This window comes from Gossypium hirsutum, chromosome D04 (genome assembly GCF_007990345.1).
Source record: "Gossypium hirsutum isolate 1008001.06 chromosome D04, Gossypium_hirsutum_v2.1, whole genome shotgun sequence".
In the NCBI taxonomy this organism is placed as follows: Eukaryota; Viridiplantae; Streptophyta; class Magnoliopsida; order Malvales; family Malvaceae; genus Gossypium; species Gossypium hirsutum.
The window spans coordinates 57,114,284-57,131,326 of NC_053440.1; the positions used below are offsets into that span (position 1 = coordinate 57,114,284).

Genomic DNA, 17,043 nt, shown 5'->3' on the forward strand with positions numbered 1-17,043 from the left:
TATTATAATATGATTTTATTAAAAAATTAATGAATAATTTATAAAATAAAAAAATAAATAGAAAATAAAGACCAAGAGACAACTACTTGCTCACTCATATTCGCCTATGGATACGAGTGAGTAAGATGTGGGGATTCCTTTTTTTTTCAACCTGGATATGAAATAGTTATAGTAATTGTTTACTCTAAATTGGTTTCTCCTAATTTTGATATTAAGTAAATTGGCTTTTCTAAAAAAATAGAGCAATTTAATCCTGATCAGTTTATAAAATGAGCAGTTAAGGACAATCAATCACAGCATTTCTTTTTTTGTCAACTATACATTTTTTTATCAATGTTAATGTCACTGGCTAAATTCGTTAAATTCAAAGATTAAATTGACAAAATGTAAATTTTAAGGGCCAAATTTATTATTGTACCAATCAAAATTATGTACAATTTATTGAAAATATTATCAACGAGGCTGAACGACGATTAATATATATAACATCAATGTAAATGATAATAGTTCTTAATATTACACGTTTACAATAAATGTATCATATAAATAGATAATACTAAAATATGTAAAAATATTTTAATATAAAAAATAATTTTAATTGAGTCAGATTGGTCCAAAATAGACTTATTAATGAGGCCGGATTGATTTCGAGTCCGATTAAATTAAGTTTAAAATTATTCAATTTAATATTAAATCAATTTGACGTTATTTTGAATTTGAATAATTTCAAATTTTAATCGCTTAAAGATTTCAAATTTCATCATTTTTGAACCTTAAAATGGAAGTTAATGGTTTGAAGCATCACTTTGAGTACAAGCAATTCATTGCCAAGTTGAAGGCTTTGCGTATAAGAATTAGCAAGAAGAGTTATGATAAGATCAAAATTATTCATAAATTTAGAATTTAATCTTATATTTTTATTTTTAAAATTTTAAATTTTCTATTTTCTATTTTTCAAATTCAACTTTTAACTAAATTTAAATTCATTACATCAATTTTTGAGTTACATTGCTATAAAATGAGTAGTGGCGGAGCCAAAAAGAAAAAAAATTTGGAAGGGAGGAATTAAATTGTTATTTTTACGATAGTAAAAATACAATTTCACTATTTTAATAGTCTATATCTTTATAATTTTTAAATGATTAAATCGAATTTTTATTATTCTTGAAGAGGCCAAAGTGCAATTTTGTCATTACTATTTTAAAATTTTATAAATTATAAAGTACCTAAATGAAAAATTTTTCATTTTAGGGAGGTCAGTCAGGCCTTTGCGAATCCCCCCTTGGCTCCCACTGAAAGTGAGTATTCTTTATGATAGTATTTTGAAATTTTTAATATTTTAAAATGTCATACCAACCAATTTAACCAAAAAAAAAAAACTTAAATTTTGAAATATGGAAAGTAAAAATATTAAATTCCTAAAAATAAAACTACATGACGAAATTTCAAATTTGTGAAAATAAAAGGACCAAACTATCATAAAACACAAATTGTTGAAACAAAAAATTTTACTAAATAATTCCTTGTTCTTTTCCCTACAAAATTGTTGCGTACACTTACATAATCAATAACCAAGCAGCTTAAAGCATGGATTGAAAAAGCCATAAGACATGATAGACTAGTAATTTGAAACACTAAAGTAATTGAAAAGAGATGCATAATCAAATGGCCTTTCCTTTTTTTGCTCAAAATAAAATTAAAGGACTTGCCTGATATTGATGTTGATCCTTGAAGTTCTTATATAGTCCAAGAAACAACGATCATCCTCGTCCGAAAACCGTAATTCAAGAGGAGTGATTTCTGCATTTTCTTCGTCTGTGAATATGCGAGGCACACCTGCAAGAATTTCATGTTGCTAGGGATGGTTAATTGGCTATATAAGATGCTAGAGAAAAAAACAATCGATAGGCCAATGTTCAAGCTAAAAGTATTTCTACGTACAAGTTTATACCGGATGTTTCTTTCCTTCTTGGTACAAAAAAGGGATTGTAAATACTGGGATTCGAAACCTGAACCTGCTAGATGTCACTCTTAAGGGTAACTAATCTAACTAGTCTAAGCCTAGGTTCAGCGGATATTTCTTTTTGGGTAAACTACACTTAAGATTACTAAACTATTAGTAAATTTAAGTTTTGGTCACTCAACTTCAAAATGTTACTAATTGATCACTGAACTGTATCTATCGGCAAGTTGAAAAACATACCTTAGATCCAAGTCGATCTGACAGTCAATGTCGAAAATCGGAAAAGAAGTTTTATGAAAAACATTGAACTGTAGAATAAAATGGGAATGACAACTTTCAATTGGTACAAGTGGTGCAAACAAAGGTCATACAACAAGAAGTTTAATAGCCCAGGGACAAAAATAAAAGAATTTCAAATAGTTCAATGATCATTTTGTAACTTTTTGAAGTTGAGTGACCAAAACGTAAACTTACTAATAGTTTAGTGACCTTAGGTATAATTTACCGTTTCTTTTTTACATTATGTATCTGTAGCTTGTTTGTTATTTAAGGAAGCAAAGAGGGCAAATGCCAAATATTTCTCAAACAAATTCGATTGCAGCATTTGGATCAATACCGATGGATAGAATGATTTACAATCGAGTTCAAGTTTGGAAAATTCCAAAACCATAACATGGAAAAGAAAGCTATTAGGAAGTGAAATCTAACCATGAAAGCATTCCCTTGCTTCTCCTGCCATAAGTACAACATCGCCACTTCGGAGAAACATCGCTAATGGTTCATCCTGTCTAGACTTTCCTCCGAGAAGGAAAATAGCTTTACAACCAAAACTGAGAAAGAAAATAAATTGAAACGCGAAAGTCAAAACTAAAGAGGATGCTTTCTTTTGTCTTTCTAATTTCAAAGGATTAAATAATAAGGAAATAGTAAGTTACCTCATGCTTACAATAGGTTTACTCCAATCTGCTTCCATATCATCAAGGTGACCACCGAGTGTATCACCTGGAAAGATAAAAAAAGTTTTCAAAGCTGAAAAAGGTGACATGGGGATGTAGAGGACAGCACAAAAGTTATCTCAATCACATATACACACACATGTATATATATATGATAGTGAGGGTATGTAACAAAGAGTACATTACTGAAGCTTGAGAATTTCTAAGCATGAAATCATTGTATTCAAAGAATACCTGACCCAAAATAGTTGACAATTGCAGCCTCTGGCCGGAACTCTTCTCCAATAGGCATTGCAGGCTCAGCCATTCTTTTAGCCAGCCGACAGAGTGCATTTGGTATTTTGTTATGAGGTAAAGACACAGCATAGTTCCTCTGAACCATAAATAAATTCAATTTAGAAGTCATCTCAACATAAAACAATCTCCTTTAATTTAATTTTCAAAGAAAAGGTGTAATTACAGACTTATCATCATGCATCAGGTTAAGTCAGGAGTATGACATCACTGTACTTGAATAATGCCTAATAACACTTTCAGGAAGTTACAAGATATAAGTTCCGGAAACAAATATCATCATGCATCGGCTAAGACAACAAGTATGATTAGCACATCGTCATACCTGAATGATGCCTTATAACATTTTCACGAAGTTACATGATATAAGTTTCTATCACAAACATTGAAAGTGATACTTATGTTTCGGAATTGGAATCCTAGAACTAAATCTAAATTAATCAACAAGATCAAATTGAAGAACCCTCAAATTATATCAGGTGGCTATTCGATCAGTGAATGTACCTGAGAGATCCTTCTATTATAGGGACTCGATAAAATTAGTCCCTCAACTATTAAATGGATCAATTTACTCCCTGTACTATTAAAAAGATTCAAGTAAGGCCAAATTGAAATAGAGTTGACATTCAATGTTTAAAAAAATATCATTTATAGTTTAACAAAGTTAATATTTTTAAAGTTTTTATGGTTTTGTAAATGAAATATTTTGTTTGGAATTGAACTGTAATTAAATAATAATTTTCAAAACATTTTTTATACCGTAAATGTTAACTCTGTTATAATTTGGACTTATTTGATTCTATATACTAAATTGATCCATTTAATAATAGAATGACTAATTTGATCCTATAATACAGGGACCTCCCAAGTACTTTAATCCTATTCAATCAGTATGGGGGCTCTAATTAGACAATAAACATCTCATCAACAAAAGATATAAGAAGATCAAGGACTAAATGAATGAATACCTACATTGGACCAGTCAAATTGAAGGCCAAGGGTACTCCACCGTAGCTTTCGCAGCAAAACAGAAGCAGGCACCGTTTTGCAAGTCTTTCCCCTTGATCGTGCGATGTCTTCCTCGTAAAACTTCCATCTATGAGAATCTCCATTGCTTACAGAAGCACTTGGTTCAGAATCCAAACCGTTGTCAGACCTTTCCTCCTCAACGAAAACTTTACCTTCCTTTGCCGCAACAAACAGGTTACTTATAGGTCCATAAATAACATTATGATTTGTTCTGTTTGGAGGTTGCGGAAAGTTAGTTAAACTTTCCCTTATCCATGTACATTGTTCATCCAAGGTTAATGCGCCGGGAATAAAATAGAACCCTGCATTTTCAAAACAATTCATCGAAAATAGAACCAATACTATGTTTGCGAACATGAAATTGAAAATTTGGATTCAGATTTCATTTGTTATATAAATTGTCTGAAAAGGTATACATACGTTAAGTATGAATTAGTTTATGAATTAGTTGGAATTTAATATGATTATATATTTGAAGCATATAAAACCATGAATTTTAAATTCACAAGCATCACAACGAATTTCAAATTCACTATTAGATAGACATCGAACAAATTCATTAATTTAGAAAATAATGATGGATTCAACTACTTTTAAAATCCAAATCCAATCTTTTCAATTTCAAATTCAAATTCGCAACAAAACAAAACAATTTGTTCTCTATTCGATACTAATTGAAATCAAATGGAAAAAAAATAGATACCAGGGCGATTTTCCAAGCCAAAAATCGGACGATCAAGTCCAAAATTAACATGTACAACTCCTGGAGGAAGTTCACCATTTTGATTGAATGACTCTGAAATGGATTTGAAATCCAAAACCTCTGATAAATCGACTTGTTTAGGTTGCTTCTTCCTGAAGAAGTTCAAACCAAAATAATCAATAAACAAGAGAAAACTTGTTTCTTTTCAAAATATAAGCTGAAACTTGACGTACTTCTTGGTGGATTTCGAATTTTCGTAATAAAGCTTGTACTTCTTCTCTGTTTTCCTAAAAGCTGTTCGCTCTGCATCGTCACCGGCTCTGTCGGATCCGTACATCTTCCCCTGAGCCGGCGAGTTAACTCGGAATCACTCAGAGTAAAAGTACGCTGGTGATTTCAAAATTAGGGTTTATTAAAAGTTTTAGCAAACGGTTTTATTTTTCACATAAAAGAAATTATCAGGTGCGTTCGCTACTATTGTAAATTACTAAAAAAACAAAATTATCTGATTCAGTTTAATTGATTCTTGGTCGAATAATAATTAAATTAAATTAAAAATTCATAAAAATAAAAAAGATTAAAAAATTTTTAGAATCAGTTCAATTATCAATTTTTGTCCCGATATTTATTTTTTATCAAATCCGAGATATTCAGTTAGAAATCAGGCCAATTTATTTTTATGTTTACAATAAGGTATTCAGAATCGGATCAAGGATCAAATCAATCAAACGAATAGTTTGTTGATCCAATCGATCCGTCCAATTTGATTAGATAAATCATTAAAAATTCAATTTAATCAGTTTATACTAATTATCAGATCAAGTAGTTCAATTTTCTCCTCTAAACCGTGCCCCAATTCGTTCCTAGCCCGTTTCAAACAACTTTGATTTACACCGATATACCAACAAATTCCTAATCCAACCGATTGATCTAATTCGGTTCAAATAACACTAAGATAATTTGAACTTAAACCTTGAATTGACCCCACAAAATTAAATTCGAATCAAAATTAACTCGAACCCTCCAATTGAGAGGACCGAGTTAGTGTTGTAGTTAAAGAGAAAGGGCAATTACGTAACTTCATCAGGTTAAAAAGCCTAGCTAAGCGAAAAATTGGGGCGCCCATATAGCAAAACCAGTGAAAGAGAAAAAGTATCGTTAATATTAACGAACAAAGCCTTCATATATATATATATATATGAAGGAAACGCCAGAAGATTGGAATAAATTCAAAGAAGAAAAAAGAGCAAAACAAGAGGATCGGAGATGGCGTGCAGAGCGGCATTGCGTTAATTTAACGAACAAAGCCTTTATATATATATATGAAGGAAACGCCAAAAGATTGGAATAAATTCAAAGAAGAAAAAAGAGCAAAACAAGAGGATCGGAGATGGCGTGCAGAGCGGTATTACGTTCCATTTTCATGACGGATACGTCAAGGCCTCTACGGCGGAGCTGGGATTTACTATCTTTGAGGAGCTTCGGAACAACAACAACAACAACAACAACCGCCGCCGCCGCGAAGAGAGGGAGCGGCGGATGTTACGGTACGATGGTTGTTAGGGCTCGAGAGGTTCACTTTTGGAATGGGATTCAGAAACTGAGTTGCTCTGGAAATGAAGTTCCGTCGAAATCGGAGGATGAGATTGATCAAGGACCTCCTCAGGAAGCTGTTCTCAAAGCAATTTCAGGTTCACTTTTTGAATTTTCTTTCTGGGATGAATTTTTTTTATTACTTGGTGAGAAATTTGGATAAATTAAAGATATTTAGTTGGTTTTTTTAATAAAGAGGTTGATGTAGCTTTTTTTAGTAAATAAATTGAAGCAATGCCAATGAAGATTACATTTTTCAATTGTTTAAGCAGGAAAGAGCCAAGAGAAGTGTGATTTAATTAATCACAATTCTGCTTAGCAGCTTTAAAGTTAGAAACTTTAAGTAAGAATATTGAAGTTTAGTATGCTGCTTCAATGTCTAATGCATTCGTATATAGATACGGATATGACTTTTCAAGTATTTTCCAAATACTAGGGAGGTAAAATAGTGGCTGGATCAAATTAGTCCCTCTATTATTAAATGGACCATAAAAAGAAAAAAAATTATTTATAGAACCATAAATAGACTTAATATTAATTTTGCTAAATAGTAGATGATATTTTTTAAATAGTAAATATTAATTTTATTCCAATTTGGACTTATTTGGTTCTTTTTAATAGTACAAGGATTAAATTGATCCATTTAATAGTAGAGAGACTAATTTGATCAATTCTCTATAAGAGAGGGACCTCTTAGTCACATCCACCCATAAAATTACTTAAAATAGTTGAACTTATCAATGTTGGATCCAGATACACCCGAGTTCGAGTGAAATAGGAAGGAACTACTCTCCCAGTCTCCCTTGAAAAGCAAATAAGATGGTTCTTTAGTTATATCAGTTTACAAATGGACTTTGATGCCTGCTTAAAGTTTTGCTTTGGTTCTAGTTGTCATTGTGTTTTACTTGTAGAGGAATTTGTATTAGATTTATTGATATAGACTTTTGGTTTTGGATTTCAGAGCTATCAAAGACAGAAGGGAGAGTTGGACAAACAACAAATGTGGTTATTGGTGGTACAGTAGCCGATGATTCAACTAATGAATGGCTTGCTTTGGATCAGACGGTATGTCATATCACCTCCTAATTCGAAGTTTTCTCAAGTGGTTTGAGACAACAGCTGTTCATTCGCCTTTAAACTATGTCTGTGGTACTTGGAAGTTATTATATTCTAGATGATGAAAGAAAAAAGCTTTGATATTCTTTTGCCTGCTATGTTGTTTCTTTTTACCTTGTCAGGTCAACTCATATCCTTGTGTTAGAGGATTTATAGCGATAGGAACTGGAGGTGATGATTTTGTGCGAGCTATGGTTGTTGCTGTGGAATCCGTGTTACAACAGCCAATTCCTGAGGTACTTTTACTCATTTTTTATAGTGAAAATCAATTATTGTTTGATATATCTGGTTATTTATGCATTTGAATATAGACAACAAAACAGATTTTGGGGTTATTAGTTTATGTAAGTAAGATGAACCTTGGTGTTTGTGATGTTGAAAACATTCACGATATCTCATAATATCAGTGTAGAGCTCTTCTGGACTTCATTTACTGTTAGTTTATGTAGAAGCCATTTTGTTAGGTGTGTATGCCAGAGCTGATGTAGAGGCAATATCTCAACTAGCACAGCTTCGGTTAAACGTACATGCATTGCCCTCTTGTATTGCACAGTCCTGGATTCTATAGAACTAAACCTGATAAATTGGTACTTTGGGAATCTGCATTATATCATCCAAGTATTACCTAACAGGCTGATTTTGACCGAGGAAAGAATTTGGAAATTTTGATAGAAGTAGAACATTGAAGGGTTAAATGGGAGTTTTGATGAGAACTGCTACAACCATTGAAAGTAAGTACAAACTCAGACATTTGAAAAATCTCAGTCCTACAGAATAACTGCCAACATAAGTCTGAAAGACTTTGTTGCGGGTTGTTCAACGAGGTATTTCAAGGAATGGCAAGTATTTAGATCATGAATAGAGATATGATATATTGGAATTGCTTTGCACAAAGAGTTATCTGACTTGTCTTGAAGCTGAAACCGGTTTAACTTATTGCTTGATGACACTAGTTCAACCAAAAACCTTACATTTCGAGGAACATAATTCGTTTGCTGTAAGCCTGAGTTCAAGGGAAGAACATGCTTGAACTACAATGTTTCCTGGTCAATAACATCGGCATCTATATGCGAACTGTTATTTCCATTTTGTCTTCTGCTTTCTCCTTTGTTTTATCAAGAAGTTGCATTTATTCATCCATGCAAAAGCTAGAACGCAAAATTTATATATATACATATACTACATTGACAAGATTTCCTAACAGGGTCGAGTGAGGCGGAGGGTATCATCTAGGGGGAAATACGTATCTGTCAACATCGGTCCCGTTCAGGTCGTTTCTAGCGAACAGGTCCCTCTCTTTCTCTCTCAATCTCTCGCAATACACATACACATACACAATGGCATTCATATACATGCACACATTTAGCCAGATACGAGACTCGTTGGATTGTACGTACTCTAATCAAACTCGCTGCACCATATAGGTTCAAGCCGTATACAATGCTATGAGGAGAGATAATCGGATGAAATACTTCTTGTAATCTGATTAAGTAAGTAGCCAATGTTATTGCCCTTACTCTTCATCATTGGATTTTTTTTTTTTTTACAGTTTCTTTGAAGTAGTCAATTAATGTTCTTTGATTAACCAAAAGGCACTATCATATAGGCATATAGAATCATTGATGAAATTTGTATTTTAACACTTTGCTTAAAACATGTCAACTTGTATTTTGATAGTGTATTTGTTTATTTATTTTATCAATTAAATTTTAGTATGCTAATAGCATATATTATTTTATCATTCTTTCTTTGAAATAGAAATATATATTTGTAATTTCGATGCATGAATTAGTAGACCTCTTTCACAAGCTTTGCATGGCAGCTCATTTATAGTTTAAAATTTATTTTTATATTGATATTTATCTACTTTATAATTAAATAATAATTTGGGGCTTTTTTATCAAAATAATCCGAAATTTTTGATTAATTACAAAAATGATCTATTTTTTTAATTATATATGTAAATGACTTAAAAATGAATAGTGAAAGTTGGTAGAGTCGAAGAGATTGGCGCCACCTGCTTGTCACATTAGCCAATCATTAGTTGCTAGGATTAAAAAATTAATTTGGATGGAGTCAATTTATTTGGCGCCACATGTATAAATATGTGACTAATATAAATATTTTTAAATATTTCGGAGGTCAAAAAATAAATAATAGTAGTGTAGTTATAAGGATTAGCGTCACCACTTTAACATGCCAGATTTTTTTTAATTTAAAATTAAAATTATTATTTTATTTGATGAAGCTACTACCTTTAATACGTCAAACTTTTAAAATAATAATTTTAGTTTTAGACTAAAAATAAGAACTTTGAATGTGGTGCTGCTATTCTCTATTACTATAAAAAAAGTTTTCGCTATTTTCTATTGCTGTTATTTATTTTTTGGGCCCTGAAATATTTAAAAATATTGACATTGTACAAATTTAAATTTAAATTTTTGAAAGGCTAAGACAAAACATTTATCATTTTATTGATTATAAAATTACAAAAAGAACCTACAAAACAATATGGCCAAATTAAATAGGGCGAAGACTCTTGTTTGTTCATTCGTTACCGTCCCTGCCATTGATACACTATTATTTAAGCAAAATAGTTTTTAATGTTTTAATGATCTTTTAATAGCAGGTTTTAGATTAGTTGGTTTAATTAATATCTATAAACACTAATTAAATATTATAGATTTTCGGTATTTAATAAATTACTTTTATTGAAATAAAATTACAAATGGCCCATTCAATCCCTATTTGATAGGGATGGCAGTCAACCATGCAAAATCAAATATAAGGTAAATATTCTATAAGATTTTTCTGGATTCAAATATCCTAAATTTTCGAATATAATTAATGAAAATGGAATATATTTATTATTTAAATTCACAGATAATAGATTCAAATATTCACATATATTATTTAATTTTTTGAATTTGAATATTTAATATTAGATTAATAATATTTTTAATTCACATTTTAAAAATTATATATATAAATCTCAAATCTATTGTCAATTTTTTTTACTATTAAAGATTTCCTTTTCGACCACAATCGTTGACTTGTCAGTAACCAAGTTGAGACTTCTACGTATGTGCGTTAATGGTAAAATTTACTATTAGGCCTTATACTATATATAGGTTTTGAATCTACTCCTTGTACTATATGTAAATTATAAATTTAATCCTTGTGCTCAAATTTAGTTAATTTTAATCCATATATTTTTTAAATTGGTCGATTTTAGTTAATGTACTTTTTAAATTTTAAAATTTTAATCCTCAACAAAACATAGTAATTAAGTTTATGTGGTTGAATTATATTATTAGTCTTGCACTATGTGTAAGTTGTGTATTTAATCTATATTCTCTAAATTAAAGGTTGCTTTATCCCGAGAATAAAGACTAAATTTATAATTTATGCATAATATAAGGACTCAATAGCAAAATTTAACCGAAGTAAAAACTGGTAGGCTTTTATTGTCTGAAACAATTAAGTGGAACCAACAGACACGACAACACAATCATATTTCACCTACACCTATTATTAAAATATATAATGATTATAAAAAAAAAGCTATTTTAAAAAAGTATATGGTGTATCATTATTTATAATACGTGTCAAATTATCAAATATTAAAATATTTTATTTACAAAAAAGGGAAAATAAAAATAATAATTAATAATAATAGTAATAAGTTTAATATTTTTAAAACAAGAGGGTGCATTTTAGCAAAATCGATGACCTGCATGGCTGCTCAAGTTAGCAGCAGGCGGGATCTCGAAATGCCATAATCTTCCCACGCTTTTCACTAAGTACTTCTTGCACAAAAATTCTCTGGCGAAACCCTTCTCCACTTTCCGATCAACGTCGTGCAAGAACACGTGCGTCGCGCCGGAACCTTTCCGGTTCCTCGCCATAACGGCCGCCGAGTATATAGCGGCCATCCTCCCCGGCGCTTCCGGGAAATACCCGCGCGGTGCGTCGATCATGATCAGATCCCACTCCGTATCGTAAAACTCATCGGGAAACCCCGTCAAGGCGAGCTTACACTTATGGCTGCCACGCAAGTAAGCTTTCGAAGGGTGACAGTTCGGCTCCGATTTGTAATGCGCGAGCAGAGAGTTGGCTTGTTTGAGCTGAGTACGGTACTTCACGGCGTGTGCACGGAGGCTCGGCGCGTCTTTGAGAACGGTTAGGATCCATTTCGGATCTTCTTCGAGGAACAAAGTGTTACCTCCCGGGTTAAGTGAAGTCCACATCAGCGAGTCGTAACCGAGTCCGAACACGAGGAAATTGCAAGGAGATCGTTTCTGGAGAACGTCGAATGTAACGGAGATCTCACGGAAGTTTTGTTGAGGGACGATACGTGACGTCGCGTAATGGATGATAGCTTTGAGTTGATCCACCGTGGTGGAGAATTCGTTGATAGTTCCCGATCGGGATTTTGAGAGAGAGCAAAGAAGAGAGTAATCGGTGGTTTTCATGGAGCTTGAAATAAGTATAGCTCCGGCGATAAGACCGGCGACTGTAATCGGAAGAAACCATTTCTTATCGGCGATGAATTGCCTATTCTTAATAATCCCTTCTCTTTTCATTTTTTTGAAATTAAATAAAAGAATTTGTTGGTTTTTAAGGTTTAAGCAAGCTCAGTTTAGTCATATATAAGAAAGAAGCTTGAAGTGAAATACGGGGCAGAATTTGAAAATATATTTGGAAATTATTATTTATATTTAAAAATAAAATTTTATTTTTTTGCTTAATATAACATTAGGTACTTGAACTTGATATTTTTTCTTAAATTGGTACTTAAATTTGACACTTTTTCTTAAATTGGTACTTAAACTTACTTTTTGAGGATCCAATTTGGTACCTGAACTTGACTCTTTTTCTTAATTTGGTACATAATCTTTTTTTTGTTCGATTTGAAACTTGTCAAACGTTTTAAAAACTACTCAAATATGCTAACAATGTTATTTTTTTATGAAGTAACAAAAATAATTAATGTATGACCCACATGTGACGGGTGATATGATGTTTATTATATGTTCACTACTTTTAGTTTTATTTATTTATTTATTTTATTAATTGAAAATAATGAATTTCTTTTGATATGAGGTTTTAAAAATTTTCTTATTTATTATTAATTCGTTAATCATAGCTCAATATATATTTTTTTAACATGAATTTCCTCTAATGCTGACAATATTTTTGTAGCATAATAAAAAATTTTAACACCGTTAGTGTTTTGCGTAATTTGTATAACATTTAATAAATTTAGGTACCAATTTAACCTAAAAAAAGCTTAGGTACCAATTTAAGAAAAAATGTTCAGTTTAAATACCAAATATTATATTAGCCCTTTATATTATTTATGTGAATGTAATTGGTGGGTCTTTCTCTACAAGATTGAGACAAATCTCTAAGATTGAGACAGATTAATTTAATAATTGTATAATTAAAAACATCAAGGATATAAAATTTTAAACATTTATATATTTTTTTAATTTTGTGCTAAATTTGATAATTAAATTTTTAAAAAAAGTCAAATCGATTTTTCTAACGAAAATATTGATTAAAACTTTAATTTTTTTTAATAATATTGGTGTGACAACCCATGTAACATACATGTATTGCATGTTGACATGGTATTATTAATATTATATGTCACGACAACAAATAATTTAAATTCTATAAAAATAATCAAATTTGAAAAAAAAAATGAAGTACGTGGGGCTGCCATATTTAAAAATTTAGCATTTTAGTCAGTATTTTCACTAAAAGAACAATAACTCGACTCTATTTAAAAGGCTAATGACTAAGTTTAGCTCAAAAAAATAATGATCAAACCGATAAATGATGTAAACGGTTAAAGTTAAATTTAACTTTATACTAAAAATCAAATAAGGAAATGCTACATTTATTCCAATTTAACCTTATTATTTGACTTTTTTTAATAACATATAAATTAAATTTATTTATTTAATAGTAAAATTTGCCACTTGATAAAATTTGGATGTTCATTTCTTTTATATTTAGAAAATTTTAAAAAACATATAATTCATTAAAATTTTTAATATAATTGTTGACTATGTTGTCGATTGGGTTTTAGCTCAATTGGCAAGGTTATTATTATCAATGCAGGAGGATATGGGTTCCGGTGCACTAAAGCGCATTATCTTTCTATTTATAGGTTGGGGAAGGACTATGTCTAGTTCTAAGTATTATGTCAAAAAGAGCATATATGATAATAATCTATAATGAGATTATTCGAAACGAAATTGTTGACTATGTTAATATTTTTAATGATTTAATTTTTTAAGTATGTTTGGTAATCTAAAATAAAAAAATAATTTATAGATTTTTTCAAAAAAGTGTGGAAAATTACTTATCACTTAATGTGAATTTTTTTCAATTCTTTTTATTTTATTTTTTTAATATTATCTTTTAATTATTTTACTTTTACAATTTTAAAAAGTATGTTCATCAATCCCGAAATATATAAAATATATTTTATAAATTAAATTCAATACTTAATTTTTCAGTTTATCAAATAACACTTTAAACTCGAATCAAGAGTTAGTTTTTAACATTTTAACTATAATTATTCTCCACATTTGTTGGGATTTCAAGAAAATATTTGGTTCAATTTTTATGATTGTAATATATTAATATATATGAATAATTAATTTAGGCATAATGATAAATTAAGTCCTTAATATTTATAATTTTTTGTCAATTTGATCATTATTCTTTTTAGCTAAATTTGGCCCTTAACCTTCTAAAAAGATCTGAATTTGACTAACAACCTTTCAAAAAGAATCAAACTAATCATTATTTTTAATATTACAACGCATTAACATAAATGACTAAAACGCAACATCGTGAGAATAATAATAAATAACATATTTAAATATAGAAATACGATATACCTTTGAATCATAAATTAAACCGAAAATATTGAAAACACATAAATTGAACTGAAAATTAATGTGATTAAACCTGTAACTTTTTCTCTTTTTTTTTGTCTTTGGGTCCAATTTAGTCCTTAGATGGCGGCCTTGATGATAACCTTAGACTAGTCTACCATTATACATCAATTTTGTACATCAAAAATTAATGAATATGAAAAGAAGAGTGGAATATTGAAGAGAAGTTAGCACAATTGGTGGTGGGTAAAGTCCACTAATAATCACCCCGCTATAAAAAATTTTCATTTTAGGCACATAAAATAAAATATTTATAATTTAAGTATTTACGTATTATGTTATATAGTTCGATTATTTTAGTTATTTTCATTAAAATCACAAACAATAAACTGACGTGACAATTAAAAATATTGATATGATAATAAATTTAGATCTCAACTTTTACGTATTATATTAATTTAATCATATAAAAAATTAATCCTTAAAATTTACAATGAGAAATTTAAAGAAATATATATAAAATATATATTTTTTTAAAAAACGTAATAATAAATTTAAAAATATATAAAAGTAAATACATATTTTTAAAAATATATAATAACAAATTTCATATTAATATTAAATAAAATTATCTCACCTTCCTAAGACCTATGCCTTTCATAGATGATCTCACCTATATATTTGATAACAAGGTGTAGTATACAGTGTCATCCGTATGAATATCTACAAGGTCTTCCTCAATGGTTTTGACCATGTCCGTCGTGTGGTGCGGGGGAGAGTGGGAGATGGAGACGGGGGTGGGAGGGACGGGGGAGACAGTGGGGGGCGGTGGGGGCGAGGAGAGGTACGGGTGGGAGAGAAGGAAAGGATTTTTATTTTATTTAATATATTAATATGACTGTTAATATAAAATTTAAATTTATTATTATATATTTTTAAAATATTATTTATTTTATATATTTCTTTTTATTTTTTAAAACTAGGATAAATTGAGGTCATTTGTAAAATTTGAGGATTAATTTTTTAAAATTATGACTGAATTGATATAATATGTAAAAGTTGAAAGCTAAAATTGTTATTATATTGATTTTTAACCATTACATCAGTTTGTCGTTTGTGATTTTAATGAAAGTAACCAAAATAACTGAATTATATAACGTGAATACTTAAATTGTAAATTTTTTTTTGAGGTCTAAAATAAATATTTTTTTTATAATTAGGTGATTGTTTATATAGTTTGCCTTATTTTTTTAGTATAATGAATATTCTATTGAGTATTTAAAAAATAATAATTTGATGCCTAAATAACTTGTTATATCAACTCAACAGGTGGTTTATAATAAAAAAATTTGGATAGTTTCCATGAAAAAGAATGATAAACTATATCGTTAGTTACTAAAATATGAGTAAGTTTTCGTTTTGATCACTTAACTAAATAAGTTACAATTTAGTCATTGAATTATTCGAAAGTTTTCATTTAAGTCACTAAACTATTCAAATGTTTTTATTTAGAAAAAGTTCTGCCAACGAGTTCCAAGCGACAATTCGATGATTGGTACAGTAGATCAGTACCGAATATACCTTATACCCAAGTCGATTTGATGGTTAGTGTCAAATATCAAAGAAAAAAGTTGTCTGAATTTTGATTTGTAAATTCATAACATCCAAAGTTGTTTCATGAAAAAAAAACTAAATTGTAGAAGAGAATGTGGAAAATAGTTTTTGATTGATGCATGCAATGCGAACAAAGAAAGTCATTTTAGTATCTATTTTAACAATATAGTGATTTAAATGGATTTTTTTGAATACTTTAGTATTAATTAAGTGACCAAAATAAATTCACTCATAATTTAATGACTTGTAATGTAGTTTATTAAAAAAAATCGTAGGGTGTAATTGACTGATAATTTAATTTTTCGCCTTCTTTAGACTTTAAATTTGTGTTATTTGTCAAACCACCCCAAAATGAATAGAAAAATTAACAAACGTTAATTTTACTAACGTGGCATATACAAATAGTACAAGAGACGAAAAAATTAAATGAAATGTTATATATTTTTTATAAAGTTTAACCCCAAATAAGTCATTATGCCAAAACATAATTATGGTCCAAAAGAAAACCCACATAAAAAAATTAAAAGTTGCAAAATATCATTCAATGGTTCTTTTTATCGTTCGAATATTTTTTTTTAATAATCTCATTATAGGTTCTGGCCGATAGTTCTTCTCAACCCACAGATAGGAGGAATGAGCTTTAATGCACTCGAACTCGCTTTCTCCTATATTGATAATAATATTTATACCAATCAAATTGAGACTCAATCTAAATAGATTACAAAAGCATTGGGAATGAATGTGAATAAACAAAGATGTAGGTTAGACATATGGAGGGTTTTAAAAGTGTGAACCGGATTTCTATCGTTTTCATTGGCGGATAAGGTGGCAGATATGGCGGTGGCAGCCGAGATAAGG

At 29.8% G+C, this 17,043-nt stretch overlaps 3 protein-coding genes across 3 annotated transcripts; 1 reads left to right on the forward strand and 2 right to left on the reverse strand.

Moving 5' to 3' along the window:
• Positions 1–1,450: 1,450 nt before the first annotated feature.
• LOC107898622 (alpha-ketoglutarate-dependent dioxygenase alkB) lies at positions 1,451–5,431 on the reverse strand. The gene is made up of 7 exons (XM_016824131.2): positions 5,179–5,431; positions 4,946–5,097; positions 4,186–4,544; positions 3,154–3,292; positions 2,899–2,965; positions 2,672–2,793; positions 1,451–1,836 (listed from the first exon to the last, which is right to left on the reverse strand). The coding sequence occupies exons 1-7, from the start codon at positions 5,280–5,282 to the stop codon at positions 1,697–1,699; spliced, it is 1,083 nt and encodes a 360-aa protein (XP_016679620.2). The 5' UTR covers positions 5,283–5,431; the 3' UTR covers positions 1,451–1,696.
• A 645-nt stretch (positions 5,432–6,076) lies between these two features.
• On the forward strand, positions 6,077–9,392 carry LOC107898621 (uncharacterized). The gene is made up of 5 exons (XM_016824130.2): positions 6,077–6,636; positions 7,500–7,603; positions 7,777–7,890; positions 8,859–8,942; positions 9,079–9,392. Exons 1-5 carry the CDS (start codon positions 6,336–6,338, stop codon positions 9,133–9,135), a joined length of 660 nt encoding a protein of 219 aa, XP_016679619.1. The 5' UTR covers positions 6,077–6,335; the 3' UTR covers positions 9,136–9,392.
• A 1,844-nt stretch (positions 9,393–11,236) lies between these two features.
• On the reverse strand, positions 11,237–12,293 carry LOC107898620 (probable methyltransferase At1g27930). The gene has a single exon (XM_016824129.2). The coding sequence runs from the start codon at positions 12,238–12,240 to the stop codon at positions 11,371–11,373; it is 870 nt and encodes a 289-aa protein (XP_016679618.1). The 5' UTR covers positions 12,241–12,293; the 3' UTR covers positions 11,237–11,370.
• Positions 12,294–17,043: the final 4,750 nt, after the last annotated feature.